The 16,556-nt window shown below is 33.0% G+C and overlaps 1 protein-coding gene across 1 annotated transcript; it reads left to right on the top strand.

The window, feature by feature from the left end:
• Positions 1-11,822: 11,822 nt before the first annotated feature.
• LOC132749605 (serine/threonine-protein kinase PAK 3-like) lies at positions 11,823-15,561 on the top strand (the record flags this gene model as incomplete). The annotated part of the gene is made up of 3 exons (XM_060739431.1): positions 11,823-11,965; positions 13,036-13,521; positions 13,827-15,561. Coding segments are annotated over 3 exons (948 nt in total), but the record flags the coding sequence as incomplete, so codon positions are not given.
• Between the last annotated feature and the right edge of the window lie 995 nt (positions 15,562-16,556).

The following is a 16,556-nucleotide window of genomic DNA, read 5'->3' as shown; positions in this document are numbered from 1 at the left end:
AAAAATGTGTTACAGGATCTTTAAGTGGATTGGACTACAATTGGCACATTTTCCATAAGTATTTAAAATATTGATGAAAACATCACAAATATATCATTTAAATATTGTTGTAAATTATTACTTGAAAAAAAGTTTATAAAGTTCTAATTAAGTGAATAAATATGAACATTTATATGATGAATAATTATATTAATATTTCGTTCCAGAACAATACATAAATGAGCCGTGTCACGACAAAACCAACATAATGGGTTTGCGACCAGCATGGATCCAGACCAGCCTGCGCATCCGCGCAGTCTGATTAGGATCCATGCTGTTCGCTGTCAGATTCTCCACTTGTAATAGAGTTGGTAAGCGAACAGCATGGATCCTGATCAGACTGCGCGGATGCGCAGGCTGGCTGGATCCATGCTGGTCGCAAACACACTATGTTGGTTTTGTCATGACGCGTCTCAAATGTATATTAAATCGGATCATGTATCTTACACCTGTGAACAACAGCCATGCATTAACATTAACAAGATTACATGTATAAAGGTTATAGGTTATATACAGAGTTACAGACCTGCCATGAAGGACCAATTCACTTTTAAAAACATGCTAATTGTCATAGTGGGTATGGAGCTCGGGCATGACAACAGCCATACTTACCCTTAACTCGCTAAAATTATCTTTGAAAGAAAAAAAGACTTGTAAATCTTTCAAACTGGACATAAATATTTCATCATTCAAATCTGATCTTGGTCTTTACTGGCACTCAATCGCATAGGTAGAATCAGTAACCGCCACTAGGTCAAAGGTTAAGAAATTGGCAAGAGTCTACCACTATTCAGTTTCTAAAGATAATTAACCAAAAGTGTGGTTTTTACCAAAGTTGGTAAAATGTTCGTTGAAAGTACATCTACATATATTTATCATTTTACCTTGTAAAACAACCATTATCAGAGAGGGACAATTCCGCCATACTTTCAATTCCGAGCAAGAGGGACTGATACAGTGTGGGTGGGTGTTAAACTAGCCGATAGTCCCCATACAGGCAGTCACAGACTCTAACAAATTCAATCGGTCAAGTAAATTGATCTCTACTAAATCTTTTTTTCTTCATTATTCATAAATGATTTCTTTACATGACATTCCATAGAGTAGCTTGAGCGATAGTCGAGAAATTGACTTCAGTCACCGGCCGATGAAACATCTTGCTGCAGCGATGATGACCAACGTAGGTCACCTCGACAACCCTTGTTTCAGCATTTAAATAGAGATATTTGGTTTAGTTATGAAATCTGAAATTTATACATGCTTCGTGTTTAAATAAATAAAGTAATCAGTGAAAATACAACGGTAATATTCACTGTTTAACAATGAAACCAACTGAAATTCACGGTTCCATTAACCCTCCTTGTTTCACGTGAAATCAGCGGCACAGACTGGGTACCAAAAAACTTTTAATGACTTGACTCGTAAAGACTCACTTGTATATTATTTGGCCGCTTTTCATCAGTTTAGGTTATTTCTTTTTAAAACTTTTCCTTCATATAAAAAGAAAATGTTTATTATGTAAGATCGAATAAATTTCCACCTTGGAACACCTAAGTCATATTCACCGTGCTCGGCACATCGTTAAATATACCTTTTGTGATGCACTCGTGAAAGATATAACATTCGATAATACAATTAAATATAAAGAATTGACTCGTGGAAGATACATAAAATAAAAAGCCAATTTTACTATTATTATTAAATAAGTGTATTGATTTTTTTAAATAACTGAATCATATTGGTAGAATCGACTTAAATGACCCGATGTGCTCAACTGAAGTCCCTTTGAAGCTCCCGTTGTTACCATGGCGTCGCAATATCCTCAAATACAGGCATGTGCTCATTTTTAATTGCGGTGTAATAGTATTCTTCCGTTCCGCACCTCATGAAATTCTATCCGATTTTACCGGAAGAAATTTTAATTTGTCATACATGAGTAAAATAACCTAAATCTGGATGAACATTTTCTTCCGTTTGACAGAGGTGTTTTATTCTCCCCCTTTCCAAAATTCTTCACAATTTTCTTGAAAGATTGTCAAAAAGATAAACACATTTAAAAAATGTAATCTAACTGTTGTCGAGTGGTTGCAAGAAGTAAACGTTCAGTCAGAAGTATTTCACATAAACGGAGTAGATAAACGTGTATGAACATAAATCATCTGTTTGTGTTTTAACTTTACCCAAAGAAGTCTTGACGTTTCCTTCATTTTGGATTTATATATATACATATTTAGTTATTTTCCACAGTAAAAACCATGGATTATATTATGGTAAGTATAAATGGGTGACGATTTTAATACTTTTGTACATGTAATAATTAATTTCAAAGTGCTGACATCAGCGCGTGTCCCCTAATAGTTCAACGTCGGCACTCTTGTGACCCCTTTTAGACGACCGCGTGTCCAGTCATTAATTAAGCTATTGGTATAAATTGGAACCGATTTAAAAACAGGTGTTTTAGTCGTGTTAGAACTAAGACCTTTAAATCATCCAAATACCTGAGGGAAATTAAAACAAAATATCACAAGAAAATATAGTTATATTATTATTAGTTAATATACATATATGATGTTATTTTTTCTACTCACTAATTAGTAAAACTCATAAACAGTAAACCCTGATTAAAACAGTCACCATTATAACTGAGTCATTATATGTATACAATAGTGTGTGTATGTATATATATGCGATGACTTTATAAATAAAGTTTGTTATGTCACAGATTGAAATTATATGGTAATGGCAGACGTGGCTTTCCATAGTTTTATTTAAGCGGAAACATCGTGCACGCGCGTTTTTATTCGGTTTCGTTTAGGTTTTATCGTATAAGTTTAACTTCCGGTATTGAATCGGTGAAAATCGACAATTTCCGTCAATGATGTACATTGTCGATCTCACCCGTGCAATATCGTGAACACTGGTCACTCTTTCTTTCTTGTAACTTATCCAATTGTTGTGTTTGTTATGTTGATTCTATGTGAGAGAGATATCCATTGGTTCTTTTTAAATGTTTTTTTACTTCTGCGCACTGTTTGCTTTTCCTGTCCCCGCTCACTCTTTACAGTCATCTCTTACGAGTCAGAACATAGTAAAAAACTTAACATTTATGTAGATCTACATTTACTTTACCTATTTCAATTTATATTGAAATAGTTTAATTACAGACGCTGTGGTAAGAATAGTATTAAATATTAGAATATTAATCGTATTTCTTATTATTTCTATTCCGCGTCGATTGTGTATATATTGTATTTCATTGTATTTTGTTTTTCTATGTATTGTATTTGTAAGATGTATAATTATTTTATTATATTTTTTTAGACCATTTTTATTTGGAGTCATTAAAAACATCGAACCTACGCCCAGAGTTTTGTTTCTGTTCCACCGGAAATATTTGACCCTGTGACAGTTATATATATGTTATTTATACGGTCCATTTCATTTTTGCGTAAACTTCATAGAAATTTGTTTCGCTGGAAATTGAACTGGGACTTTGTTGTACCTGTTTTTTCCCCATTCAATTGACAAAAAAAAATTAAAGGAAGTTTGAAAATGAACAGCATAAATGTGCCTCATTGTACCATTATGAAACACATCCCTTTATAGGAAATGGTTAAAAACAAATTCTTCCTTTATTTAAATAAAAACTTTTCAATGCGATAACGAAATTATTGTTTACTTAATGACCTACCCGTGAGAAATATACAAAAAATTTGAGCCGTGTCACGACAAAACCAACATAATGGGTTTCACGACCAGCATGGATCCAGACAAGCCATCCGCGCAGTCTGATAAGGATCCATGCTGTTCGCTCTATTAGTTTCTCTACTTGTTATAGGGTCTGTTAGCGAACAGCATGGATCCTGAATCCTTTATTTAAATAAAACTTTCAATGCGATACGAAATTATTGTTTACTTAATGACTACCCCGTGAGAAATATACAAAATTTGAGCCGTGTCACGACAAAACCAACATAATGGGTTTACGCACCAGCATGGATCCAGACAAGCCATCCGCGCAGTCTGCATAAGGATCCATCTGTTCGCTAATTAGTTTCCTCTACTTATTATAGGGTCTGTAAGCGAACAGCATGGGATCCTGATCATGACAGACTGCGCGATGCGCAGGCTGGTCTGGACCATCTGGTCGCAAACCCACTATGTTGGCTTTGTCGCATGACAGCGCTCAAATGTATTGTATAACTTATGGACGGTGAATGAGTATTTAAAATGTTGTAGGGAAGATATTAAATAAAATAGCTTAAACACGTCATGCAAGTGGCAACGGAAATATTACACCGAAATTTATTTAAAAGATATTATAGATCTCTAGTGCATGGTATTCTCGAATTTTGGGGGAGAGTTGATAATGGAAGTTTATAAGTCATTTTTTTGTTGCTAAGACACAATATAATTATATCTAATTAAGCTCCATGCTAAAGATATTAACAAAATTTAAGAAATTAAAATGTCTATTTGCCCAAACTATATATTATCAGTAATCATATAACTGAATGTAAAGGTTACTAAACTGAAGTTTCTTAAATTAGAGCAATAGACATTTATTATATTCGAAGCTTAATTCACAATGTTCTATATATATATATATATATATTTGTATTAAAAAGAAAAAAATCTTTTTTAGTTCAAATTTAAGTACACAATTATTCGGTGCGCTGAGTTTCTATTCAGGAAAGATTTATAATGGGTGATGTGACTTTTATACAAACATAGAAATAAAACCTTCCGCATGAGGTCATATATCTAAATCAATATAATACAGGCCCTCTTTATCAAATAGATCTGGGTGTTTTTGTAAGTAATATTGAAATTTATGAACAAAAAAGTTGGTATTTTAAAAGCGGCAAGAAACATGTAGATGACATATTTCAACTAATAAATTGATTTGTACAAACAGCGCATGGATTTATTATCACAGACGTGATCTTGTTTTCTGTATCACCACCTGCTTACAAAAAGGACACGTAGAAAATACTCAACTCCATCGCCGCTTGCCGTAAAAAAAATACAATCAACAAAAACAAATCAAAGCACTGAATGTACTGATGGGAGGCTATGAGAGAATGTTTAAAGACTTATAGTTTCTTTTCTTTTTGCTTGAAATATGCTACCAGAATAAAAAAGATATGCACATTTGCGCTATTTATCCTTACTGTTGTGATTCAATCATCTATATATGGTTTAATGTGGTTGACTATTCATTTGTTAATATTCCAGAAACATTTCATTGATCGAGGTCTAACATTCGGACTGTTTAATCATACAAATTTTGAAAAAAACCTAAACTGTCAATAATAAAACTGACATACCAGCAAGTATGACGACTGTTCATTATCAGATAACAATAAACATTTTACACACTGACGGTTCCTTATCAAAATATTCTATGGACCTGTTCATGCATAAATACCTTTATGTCATTTTAAGTATTATTGAATGATAATTAACAACTGCAAGTGATGCAACATTTTTATTGAACATAAAAATTATATACACGTTTTAGATGTACCATAATTGAGATCAATAAAATACTGTCTTGTGATGAGTATTAATATTTCATTGCTCTACGGACAGAAGGTTGTCTTCTCCAGAAGCAAAAATCTCGAATAAAATCACGTGTTCAGAAAATTATTCCCATTTTCATTACTGACGGCGTCGGATAATATTTAAAGCTAAATTTCTTGAAAAAAACATATCTTGCAAAGCTTATTCAAAACTGAATCACCTAAGTGAAAAATCGATCAGGAAGTTATATCTTCTTTTTATTACCGCCAACACTCTACGTGTATTTTTAAACCTCACTAGCTTGAAATATATACTGCGGAAAATCTTTTTGTTATAAAGGGTGTGCGGTTATTACGTAGGTTTCCCTGTCGACCATTTCCCGCAAATAGATGACGAACATCGAAAGCCCGTCAGTGCTATGAATGGTTTATAAATGGCGTGTTTTGGAAGTTTTTGTTGAAACTTCTCCAATTTCCTCCAGAGGCGTGCACGTCGCGGAGAAGGCACACGGGAAGGTCATAGTCAAGTCATCATAAGTACCAGAGGTGATTGGTTTGACCTGTCGTGACTTACTCTGAGGTTTGGCGCTAATAGATGCCGTTTTTGTTGTCGTCATTCAGAAAGTTGATGCCTTGACGGTATTGTCGTCTCCTTTACCACCAAAGAACGAAGAATGGGCTTCCAGGAAGAATCTTGCTTGAAAAAGAACGTCCCAGATGCTATAATCTCGGACATATGGTTATTCCGCGCCGAGTATAAATAAACTTAAAAAAACACACTCACTTTTGTTGAAACAAAACAAAAAAACAACAACACATTTTCTGTAGTAATTTTCAAGTGTTTTTAAAATGAATTAAGAAATTCCTCTTATGCCGCCGATTATTTAACACATAAAAGTTCTTTTTTTTATTTTTCAAATAAACATTAATCACTTCAGCGCGCGCAAATATCGTTTTCAAATAAAGGTTTCGTAAGATATTAATGACTCCCGATGCTCGACTGTAAGTAATTGTATATGTATGCGGTTTTTTTGTTGTTGTTTTTTTTTTTAATTAAAAGCTTCTTATTCTTTAATATTTTTTATGTATCTCATAATCTGTTATTGAAAATTTGAATTTTATTACACATGGACTATCAAATTATGATGTATGCCCCTAGAATTGAATAAACTTTCTAATTACACAATACGGTTCATACTGATCTTTGCGTCTTTCTCTGAAATAATTATTTCCTTGTTAAAACATATTTGACCACATATTTCTGTCAATTAACTGTTCACTTACTTCCGATTTTTGTTGTACGGAAACACATGTTTCTATTTGTGTTTTCTAATCAATTCGAATCTATAATCAGTTTAATGGCATCACCACCGGGTAAACGACTACTAGGTACTTGGTCATGTTTTTTACCCCAGATATTTGAATGTTTCTATTAGGATTAAAAATGAGCATAGTTAAGTAAACAACTGGTTGTATAAATCCCTGACCTGTCTAATTCTAATTATGAGATCAGTAAATATATAAGACTTTCACTACAAAATATTCCTAAATCAAAAGAGCACATGTTTAAATTTATTCCTATAACAAATAAAAGATCAGAGTAGGGATCTGTCAATTGCCAAATATACTTTTATGTTAAAAGTTTGATTAATGAATTATGTAAGATGCAAATATAAGTATTGCTTTTTTATTTTGCTAATGTAAAATGTAATATTGTGCTGGAATTTTGTCGGAAGGTCCTTATAGGGTTTTGTTAGTTAAATAGTTTTTTTTCGGCGATAATGGTTCAAGAATATAATGTTTTCAAAACTATATGTTCATCACCATCAGTGAATTTTAGTTAAATGTATGCAAAATATTTACTAACAGCTATATGATATAGCGGTTTATGACCGTTTTCCAGCGTACAGCCTCCTGGGGTGTACTAATAAGTTAGTTTTCCTTAGTTAACACGCAAGCATGATCCATGTCTCTGATGTAAGCGACAGTTTACAATTATTTGTCTTAAAAAAAATATTTAGGACTTTTAATGGTTTATAACAACAAAAGAACATGCATGATATTGAGAATACGGCATTGTATATACAGCCGGTCTCAAATATCGTCAGTAAGACCGGTGTACACAAATGAAAGAATACGGTGTTGCAACGTTCTAGTTAAATGACCCGTCATAAACAGTTGGTCGCTGCGTAGTAATTTGGAAAATTGTTATCAAAAATAATAAAGAATATTTGCCACTAAATTAAAGCATTTACTTATAAATTTTCATTTATGCTTTTGTTACAAAAATATTGATAAAGTTATTATTTTGAAAAGGGTTTTCATACCAGAACTATTTATTACAGACGTACGTATGCCTAAACCTGATTACCCAGCGGCAGTATGACTCACGGAGTATGATTTAAACAAAAATCAAGAATTTTTCAGAGAATTATTATCTTTACAAATTGCAGATATGAAATTAAAGAATGAAAATATTTTCATATTGTAAATGTCTGTGATGAGTGATGAGTCAGCTTAGAAAAAATCAAGGTACTATTTTTTGACCTGATTACCGCGGCAGTAAGATTTGGCGGACGGTTATTAACATTGGGTCGGCATAGCCTAGCGGCTCGGGTTATATTTACAAAAAGCCGTTTATATAGGGCCATATAAGATGTCAACAATTTTTATAACTAATAATATAAACATCACGACTATCCAATGAAAAGCGACGTTACTAAAGTGCATTTTAATGAGAGAAGACAGCTAAAAATACTAGTAAATGAACCCATATTCATCTTAAGTGTTTGAAAATGCATCATATTCTCAAACAATGTGGTGCCTTGCATGTCTTATGTTACATATAATTATTTCAATTTTACCAAATTTTTTACTTTGCCGTTACCAACAGAGTGAGGACTGTTTTAGCATTTTTTGACACGTAACATGTATATTTCGTGATTTATAAATGCCAAAGTCAAGCTTAAAGCATTTTTAAACCATATCGCTTTATCTGTAAAACTGTTTATTTGACAATGTATTTTACAGAATTATGTATCCATATACATCAAAATAGAGTAAATATCCATATAAATCAGTGTGAATCCGGATATACACTGTATTAAGTGTCAATTTATCGTCCAAAAAAAACTTTACAACAGCAAACATTGTGAAGTTTTCTTCTTCTTTTTCTTCCATTAATAATCTATATACTCCTTTCATGTCATGCACGTTAACTTTTACAGTTGATTTTCAATTCTAGATGCGGCAGCACAGTACAGGTTCTGTGGCCAAATATTCATAATATTGAATTTCTTGTTAAGTGAATACATTTTGTTCAAGTTACAATAAGTCCGAACATTCTCAATTAAAAAAAAGAAAGAAAAAAAATCCCAAAATACTTCACTTAAAGAAAAAAAAAGTCCGAAAATGCTTCACTTAAGTAAAAGAAAAAAGTCCGAAAATGCTTCACCTAAAGAAAGAAAAAAGTCCGAACATGCTTCACCTAAAGAAAGAAAAAAGTCCAAAAATGTTTCACTTAAAGAAAGAATAAAGTTCGAAAATGCTTCACTTCAGTAAAGAAAACAGTTCGAAAATGCTTCACCTAAAGAAAGAAAAAAGTCAAAAACTGTTTCACTTAAAGAAAGAAAAAAGTCCAAAAATGCTTCACTTAAGTAAAAGAAAAAAGTTCAAAAATGCTAAGAAAAAAGTCAAAAAATGTTTCACTTAAAGAAAGAAAAAAGTCCGAAAATGCTTCACTGAAGTAAAAGAAAAAAGTCCGAAAATGCTTCACTTAGTATAAAAGGAAGAAGTCCGAAAATGCTTCACTTAAGTTAAAAAAATAGACTATTTCATCTTAGCCACAACTTTATTTTAACACTACACCTGCAGGAACTTTTAAAGTTATTAGCCCTTACCACCAGAATATGGTCAGTGCTGTCTGGTTAGGCTCTAAAGTGTTGGTAGTTTGGTACATGTATTTTGAAATAAAAAAAATCTCTTTAACTTTGAATTTATTCTTCCAAATTCAAAGCTAGGTAAATCCATAACACAACGAAATATTACATTAAACCATTTAATATCAGCTTTATATACGAAGTAGGAACATCCTAAGAAAACGTAGACCCCGGAACGGTTGCATGGAAAAATGGAGTCCAAGGAAAAGTTAATATCATCCGCACAATTTTAACGTGTAACTAAAGTTATCTCCCATGTTATTTAGTTCTTATTAAAAGGACATAAACACTTAGTTTAGCTATTTCAATGAAAACAGTGACTTTTCTGTACATAAACTTCCAGATTGATTACTGTTAGCCTTTTATAACCTTATTCATATTATATGCCTTGGTTTTGAATAAAATCTGAATCTGAAATCAGGATTTGAGAGTACCTTACTCGAATTCTACGAGCTTGTCTACTCGTATGTCATCTTAAATTTCTTTCATTAATATTATGGCTTCTCAAAAGGTAATAATGGTTATACAATGTAAATAACCTTTTTCTAGCCTGTCTTCATATTGCATCCTCAAGTTTTCAGTTAGATAGGTGTTATATGTCACTTTATTTTCCTCTTAACCCAGCTAGATTTACCCTGAATAAAAGTTACAACTTCAGATTATTACTTTTAAGTTGAGGCGTCCACGTGGATTTTAGACCAATTGCCCCTTACCGCTGTGGTGTAATTTTGGAATTTTTCATGCGACGAAGTTATCCAGCAAGCAAATGGAACGTCGGTGGCTCTAAATAATGTGGGGCATCTGAGGTCTTTACCAGTAAAGCTAGAAAGGTTGCTGCACTGAAAAACCCAACCAAAAGTAAAAAAAAATGTTTATAATATTTCAAGTAGCCACTGTTTAACGTTTGGTAGGTCGGGGTGCACGGAGCTGCAGACTGGAATAGGTTTATAACAACAGGCATATTATTTATATCTGCGCTATATATACGAGGGGTGTCCCAGAATTACGTGGACTTTTGCTGTAACTCAAAAACTACTGAAAATAAAAAAAAACAAAAAAAAATAACATGAACAAAATGCAACTTTATTGCATTAGTACAAAAAATTTCAAAGTTGTCCGGCAACTAGATCAGTGTCTGTGGGCAGGGTAATGAGACAAGGGGTAGCGGGTGCGGGGCAGTCCATTCCGCCGTTACGACGTCATTCCGGTGGCGTCGCTAGTTGTTAATAAATGCGTGGCGTCGAATGTCAGTTTTTCTCAACATAGTCGCCGCCTAACTCAATACACCTATGGTGTCGATATATCCACTGGTCGTACACCGCCCTGTACCACTCCTGGTCGAAATCAGCCACCACTTTCTGCGTTGCGAACGAAGTTCCTGGAAGGAATCGAACTTCCGTCCCTTATTATTATTTTTATTATTATTATTAATCTTTTTATTATTATTATTTTTATATTATTATTATTATTATTATTATTTTATTATTATTATTATTATTATTATTGTGGAGTTTATTTTGTACGCAAAGCAGTTTGAGTTCACTTTCTTAAAAGCTGAAGCGGATAAATTGCGTTTAAAATAACAAATTGTGATTAGCTTAATTTAAAAAAAAAATCATTTTTTTAAACACAAAATTATTGCTTACCCATGAATAGTACTCAGCATTGACCTTGGTGTAACGCCTGTCCCGATCTATGACGTCCTTGACTTCCTTAATTGACGCCGCAGTCAACGTTGACTTTCTCCCACGACCCTTGTCGTCTTCAATGTCCTCCCGGCCGTCTCGAAAACGCTTATGCCACTTGAAAACGAGTGATCGACAAACAGGAGGTCTCACTTTTGCAGTCTCCAACATTTCCTGCGTCTGTGTTGGCGTCTTCCCAAGATTAACACAAAACTTGATGATAGTCCGATGTTCCGCGTAATCCGTGGACGTCATTTTTTTGTTAAATATCCAAGAGCAACGGTTGTCAGTTGTCCGCTGGTAAACAATAACGGAAACAGCTATGATGTCAAAATTTCAAACGAACGTTCATATGACGTCACTGCATATGCTTACGACGTCGCGCCATTTTTTACGTATAAATACACAAGATATACGAAAGTAAAGACAACTTATTAATACAAAATATTGGACTGCCCCGCCCTGCGCATACTGCGTTACTATAGCGACGTAAAATATAGAGATGCAATGTTAGAAATTTTAAAATAATGGACATATTCATTAAGGATATGTTAAAGGTTTTGTGTACAAATTTGCTAAAAAATGCATTAAAAAATAAAAAAGTTATAGCAAAAGTCCACGTAATTCTGGGACACCCCTCGTATGTACATGTGCATTCAGTTAGAACAATCAAAACGCACAAAATCAGTATATTTTTTATTTCTGTATTTTCAGAAAATTTATCAAGTCCCGGTGATGCCCTCGAGAAATACGAGCTACAAAAGAAAGTCGGTTCCGGGTATGTCATATTTTATATAACAATGTTTATCTTTACTAAAAATAAAAAAAATGTAAAAACTAGCAATTGTGTTGTATAGTCTAAGTTTCATGCATTATAGGCACGTTCATCAGCCTTACAGCATTGACTCCTGGTCCATCTATCGATCTCACTGGGAGTATTTCAGTTCACTTTATGGCGTACTGCCCTCTCAGGTTTCAAATTACATCTGGGTGAAATAAAACTAATCAGCGTAGGCCTAACTTTCTTGCTCAAGAAAATTAGCAGTGTCCCTAAAAGACCTCAAATCACGGTCCTCTCGATCCCAAAACATGTGTCCAACCTTTGTACAAATGCCCCCTAATACTGGTACATATAACATTAGGTTTCCTCGCGACAATGCGTTAATTAACGTAATTTTTATGTATAAATATAATGAAGTAGATGTATATGTTAAATGCTGAATACTACAACTTACTCTTCTTTTTTACTGTCCCATTGTTTTCTTATATTGATTTAATAATTGCCAATAATACTTAGGTAAAGTGAAACAAAATATTCTACACACTTTGACTTCATTATGGCAACTAATGTGAATATCTTGTCGAATTTCTCCTATGCTGAATAAAACAATCATATTTAAAGTCCCATGGCGCCCCATCAGGGCCTTTCAAATAGAATTCTATTTGAAGACCCTTGCCCTATTAATACTTCTATTTTTTTTTGGTTTTCACAAAGTTACTTATTGGCCAGTTACCTGAACCATCTTTATCTTTGATTGTTTCTTGGCAATAAGTATATTTATAATAATATATTGTTTAGTATTTTGTAATATTTTGCTATGTTTTGCTACTTTTATGGCAAGAAATTTCACATTCAGCGCTACTTTCTTCAGGTAACAAGCATCTAACATGCTCTAATTCCATAATCAAAACGATATAACATTCATGTTTGCCCTTTTTAAAGAAGTGAAAATGTATACGTTTCTGAGGTATATTGTGCCTTTAACTTACCGAATCGTTTTTCCCATCATAATTTTAATGCATAAGTGTAAATCAATGTTATATTTCATATGAAGCATATTATTTCAGGGCATCTGGAACGGTACGAATGGCACGACCTAAAGCGTCAATGGAAGACGTTGTCGCTATTAAAGTCATGGACCTATCAAATCAGCCAAAGAAGGAACTGCTTATTACAGAAATCGAAGTAATGAAACTATACCGACACGAAAACATTGTTAATTTTCTAGACTGTTATATGGTTGGAGAGAATCAGGAATTATGGGTAATCATGGAATTTTTGGATGGCGGTCCGTTAACTGATGTTGTAACGGAGACGAAAATGAAGGAAGGTCAGATTGCGGCCGTGTCGAGGGAATGTCTTAAAGCATTAGACTTTTTACATACGCATAGCATTATACACAGAGATATAAAAAGTGCTAATGTACTACTTGGCATGAACGGAAGAGTAAAGTTGACTGATTTTCGATTCTGTGCCCAACTCAGTAGCGAGAAATCAAAACGACAAGCAATGGTGGGAACACCCTATTGGATGGCTCCCGAAGTTGTTTCTAGGTAATTCATTATGCTTAATGGAAAATTTAAAATTTCAATCAAAAATACATGTTTATATTTTCCTTATATTATTATATCCTTTCCTTATATTATTATATCCCTACTTAAATGACATTGTAATGGTATATTAATTGGAATATCAAGAACGTAAACATTGCGAATTTATAACCTAAGATACAGTAAAAACGCCCACTTTGGTTTAACGAATGTTAATTTTAATTTACAGTTCTTGTTTGACAAAAATTCATCAAGAAGCAATTTATATACTGTTTGTTATACCATATTACTATGTTCTTGGTTGCTAGGAAACACTATGGAAAGAAGGTTGATATTTGGAGTTTAGGAATCATGGTGATCGAGATGCTGGAAGGTGAACCCCCATACCTGAACGAGACCCCACTCAAAGCCATATACAAAATTGCAACTCAAGGCAAACCGGATATCAAAAATTTCAATAAATTGTCTCCGGAACTTCAGGACTTCCTGAACCAGTCTTTGGAAGTAGATGTTGACAAAAGAGCAACAGCAGCAAAATTGCTGGAACATCCGTTCCTAAGTAAGGCGATGGACTTATCAACACTTCGGCCACTTATTGTCGCGGCAAAAAAGGCCACTGGACATTAATAAATATTTAATGGCATTATATTTGATACATTGTGATATCTACTATCATATCTTGAACTTCATTTGTGTCATATTCTATATCAACAAACACTTATGTTTTGAAATATTTTTTAGTTGTGGGATTTATGTTATATACCTGTAAATATATTAATATGTATACTTAAACACGTTTAACAAAATATGAAAAGGTGAATAATAAGAAGACATGAAGTAATCAAAGACGGTAGTTACATGTTGATATATTAGTCTTCTTTGACCTTTCAAAAGATAACGCGAGGGGGAAACAAAATGTCATTGACAAACAACTGAGTGATTAAGCCAACTTTATTTATATTCAGTGAAAATGAATTGTTAAGAAGCCAAAGACAAATGCATACAGTTAGAATTTTCAGATAATTTCTGTGAAAAAAATGGAAAACAAATGCCAATTTATGATTGACAATTCAAATCTCTGATGAAAGTTTGCAGTAAACTTATTTAAATTCAGTGAAAATGAATTGTAAAGAAGCCAAAGACAAATACGAGAACAACGGAAAACATCTCTGATGGAAGTGTGCAGTAAACTTTATTAAGGAATTCTCAAGTTTATTTCTTTGAATTTGTCTCATTGAACTTACAAAAAGTGTCGACAATGCAAGCAACGAGTTCTACGCCCAAAACGCATGCGCAAAATATAACATCCGTTGCTAGTGATATTTTTAAATGTAAAACGAGTGAAATGGTTTCCTGCGGGGAACATTTTTAATGATATAAAGATATTTCATTTAACTATTTTCAACATTGTTTGGGGGGATAAATAAACGTTTGTATCAGGAATATAGTTGACAATAATCGATCAAAGGATCAAAGAAGGTCTTTGGAAACTGGCGACCAAAGACTGGAGAAGGTCGAACATAAAACAATTATTTCTTTTTAAGAAAATGATTAAATAGGCCTACCATTTTATGAATAATTCCGAGCAAAAAAAATTAAGTAAACACACAAGTTTACAAAATATCTCTATTTATTATGGCAGATGCCACTACGAATATTTTAATTTTGTAGATTTTCAATTTATTGTTTGTAAAATTTGAGATAGATATTAAAGAAACATTGATAAACATTGATAAACATTGATTTCAAACACATCATTCAAGTTTTTCCACCTTAAACGGTAAAATAATTATAGAAAATTAGAAATGTCACTTAATAGTTTTTACTCTTAAAGATCCTGTAACACATTTTTTTCATGGTTTTATTTAAAAAATATGACGCTCAAATTAAGATTTGTCAATCTTGTAAGTTCAAATAAGCATTATCTATAAAGATATTACCCAATTTAACATTTTGCGTAAATAAAGGGAGGTAATTAGAAATTTATTTTCTATAAATTCCAAGTCAAATTTTCCAATAAGAAATGAATGCATGTAACTTATTGATTAAATATAATGTGCACAAATATTTGCAGTACACATTTTACATATTCTTGGATGTTTGAAAATTGTTTTATTTGCATAATTATTTACATATATAATATTTTGCAAGTGTATGATACACACAGCATCTTTCACACCTTTCCTATTGTCACAGGTTACTGTACATTTAGGTTCTCATTGACCGCCGTACAGTGACCTACTTTTCGGCTCAAAATTCATATCTTTGGCTAATACTCCGTGGAAATTGCATGGAGGTAAATTATCACCATTTTGTGCTTCAAAATTAACTCTTTAAGGACATGACTGTGACATGTCCGGGGTCCGTACTCGACAGCGCAAGCTGCATTTTGTGCCCGAAAGGGCGGATGGACCCTCATTAAGCTTTAACTATTGTTTGGTTTTATTAACCTGTCAATTCCATACTTATTACACGGTCAATGCACACAAAATATTAATCTTCGAAAGATTTTCGGTAATTTCCGTGAGATGTACTCAGTGAGATTTAATTAAATATAATTTGTGCCTATGAAACAATTATACTGAACGGTATAGCGGAATAGGGTAAGCTACAGGTTAATGATTTCTAAGTGTCCTACGTGTTGTGAGAACGAGACCGCGTACCTCCAATTTTTTTTTTTTTTTCTCTTCTCCTTCTCTTCTTTTAACTATTTTCAACATTATCAGGACTATAATTGCTTGTTATGTTGTTCGTTTTGATTTAATATGTTTAGCAATTAAACTCCTTTTAAATAACATGCTTTCAGAATTAAAATTTATAAGGAATTCGGTTTAAAATTAGAAAATGTAGTTTCAATGGCGTTAAACACAAGTCAAATCGAGACCATGTTTTTTTTAGTTGATTCATATATGTGTAGACAATATTGGAAGCACTCGGCCATTTTCATGAAAATATACTGCAAAAATAAAGAAAAAGAGTAGGCCTTAAAACAACGGCAAAAGTAGGGATCGAACTACAGACCCCTAATATATTAGACA

The sequence above is a fragment of the Ruditapes philippinarum genome, unplaced genomic scaffold, assembly GCF_026571515.1.
Source record: "Ruditapes philippinarum isolate M1 unplaced genomic scaffold, ASM2657151v2 ctg4743_1_1_1_1, whole genome shotgun sequence".
Lineage (NCBI taxonomy): Eukaryota > Metazoa > Mollusca > Bivalvia > Venerida > Veneridae > Ruditapes > Ruditapes philippinarum.
The sequence above is the reverse complement of the archived record's forward strand: the minus strand, read 5'-3'. Positions and strand labels throughout refer to the sequence as shown.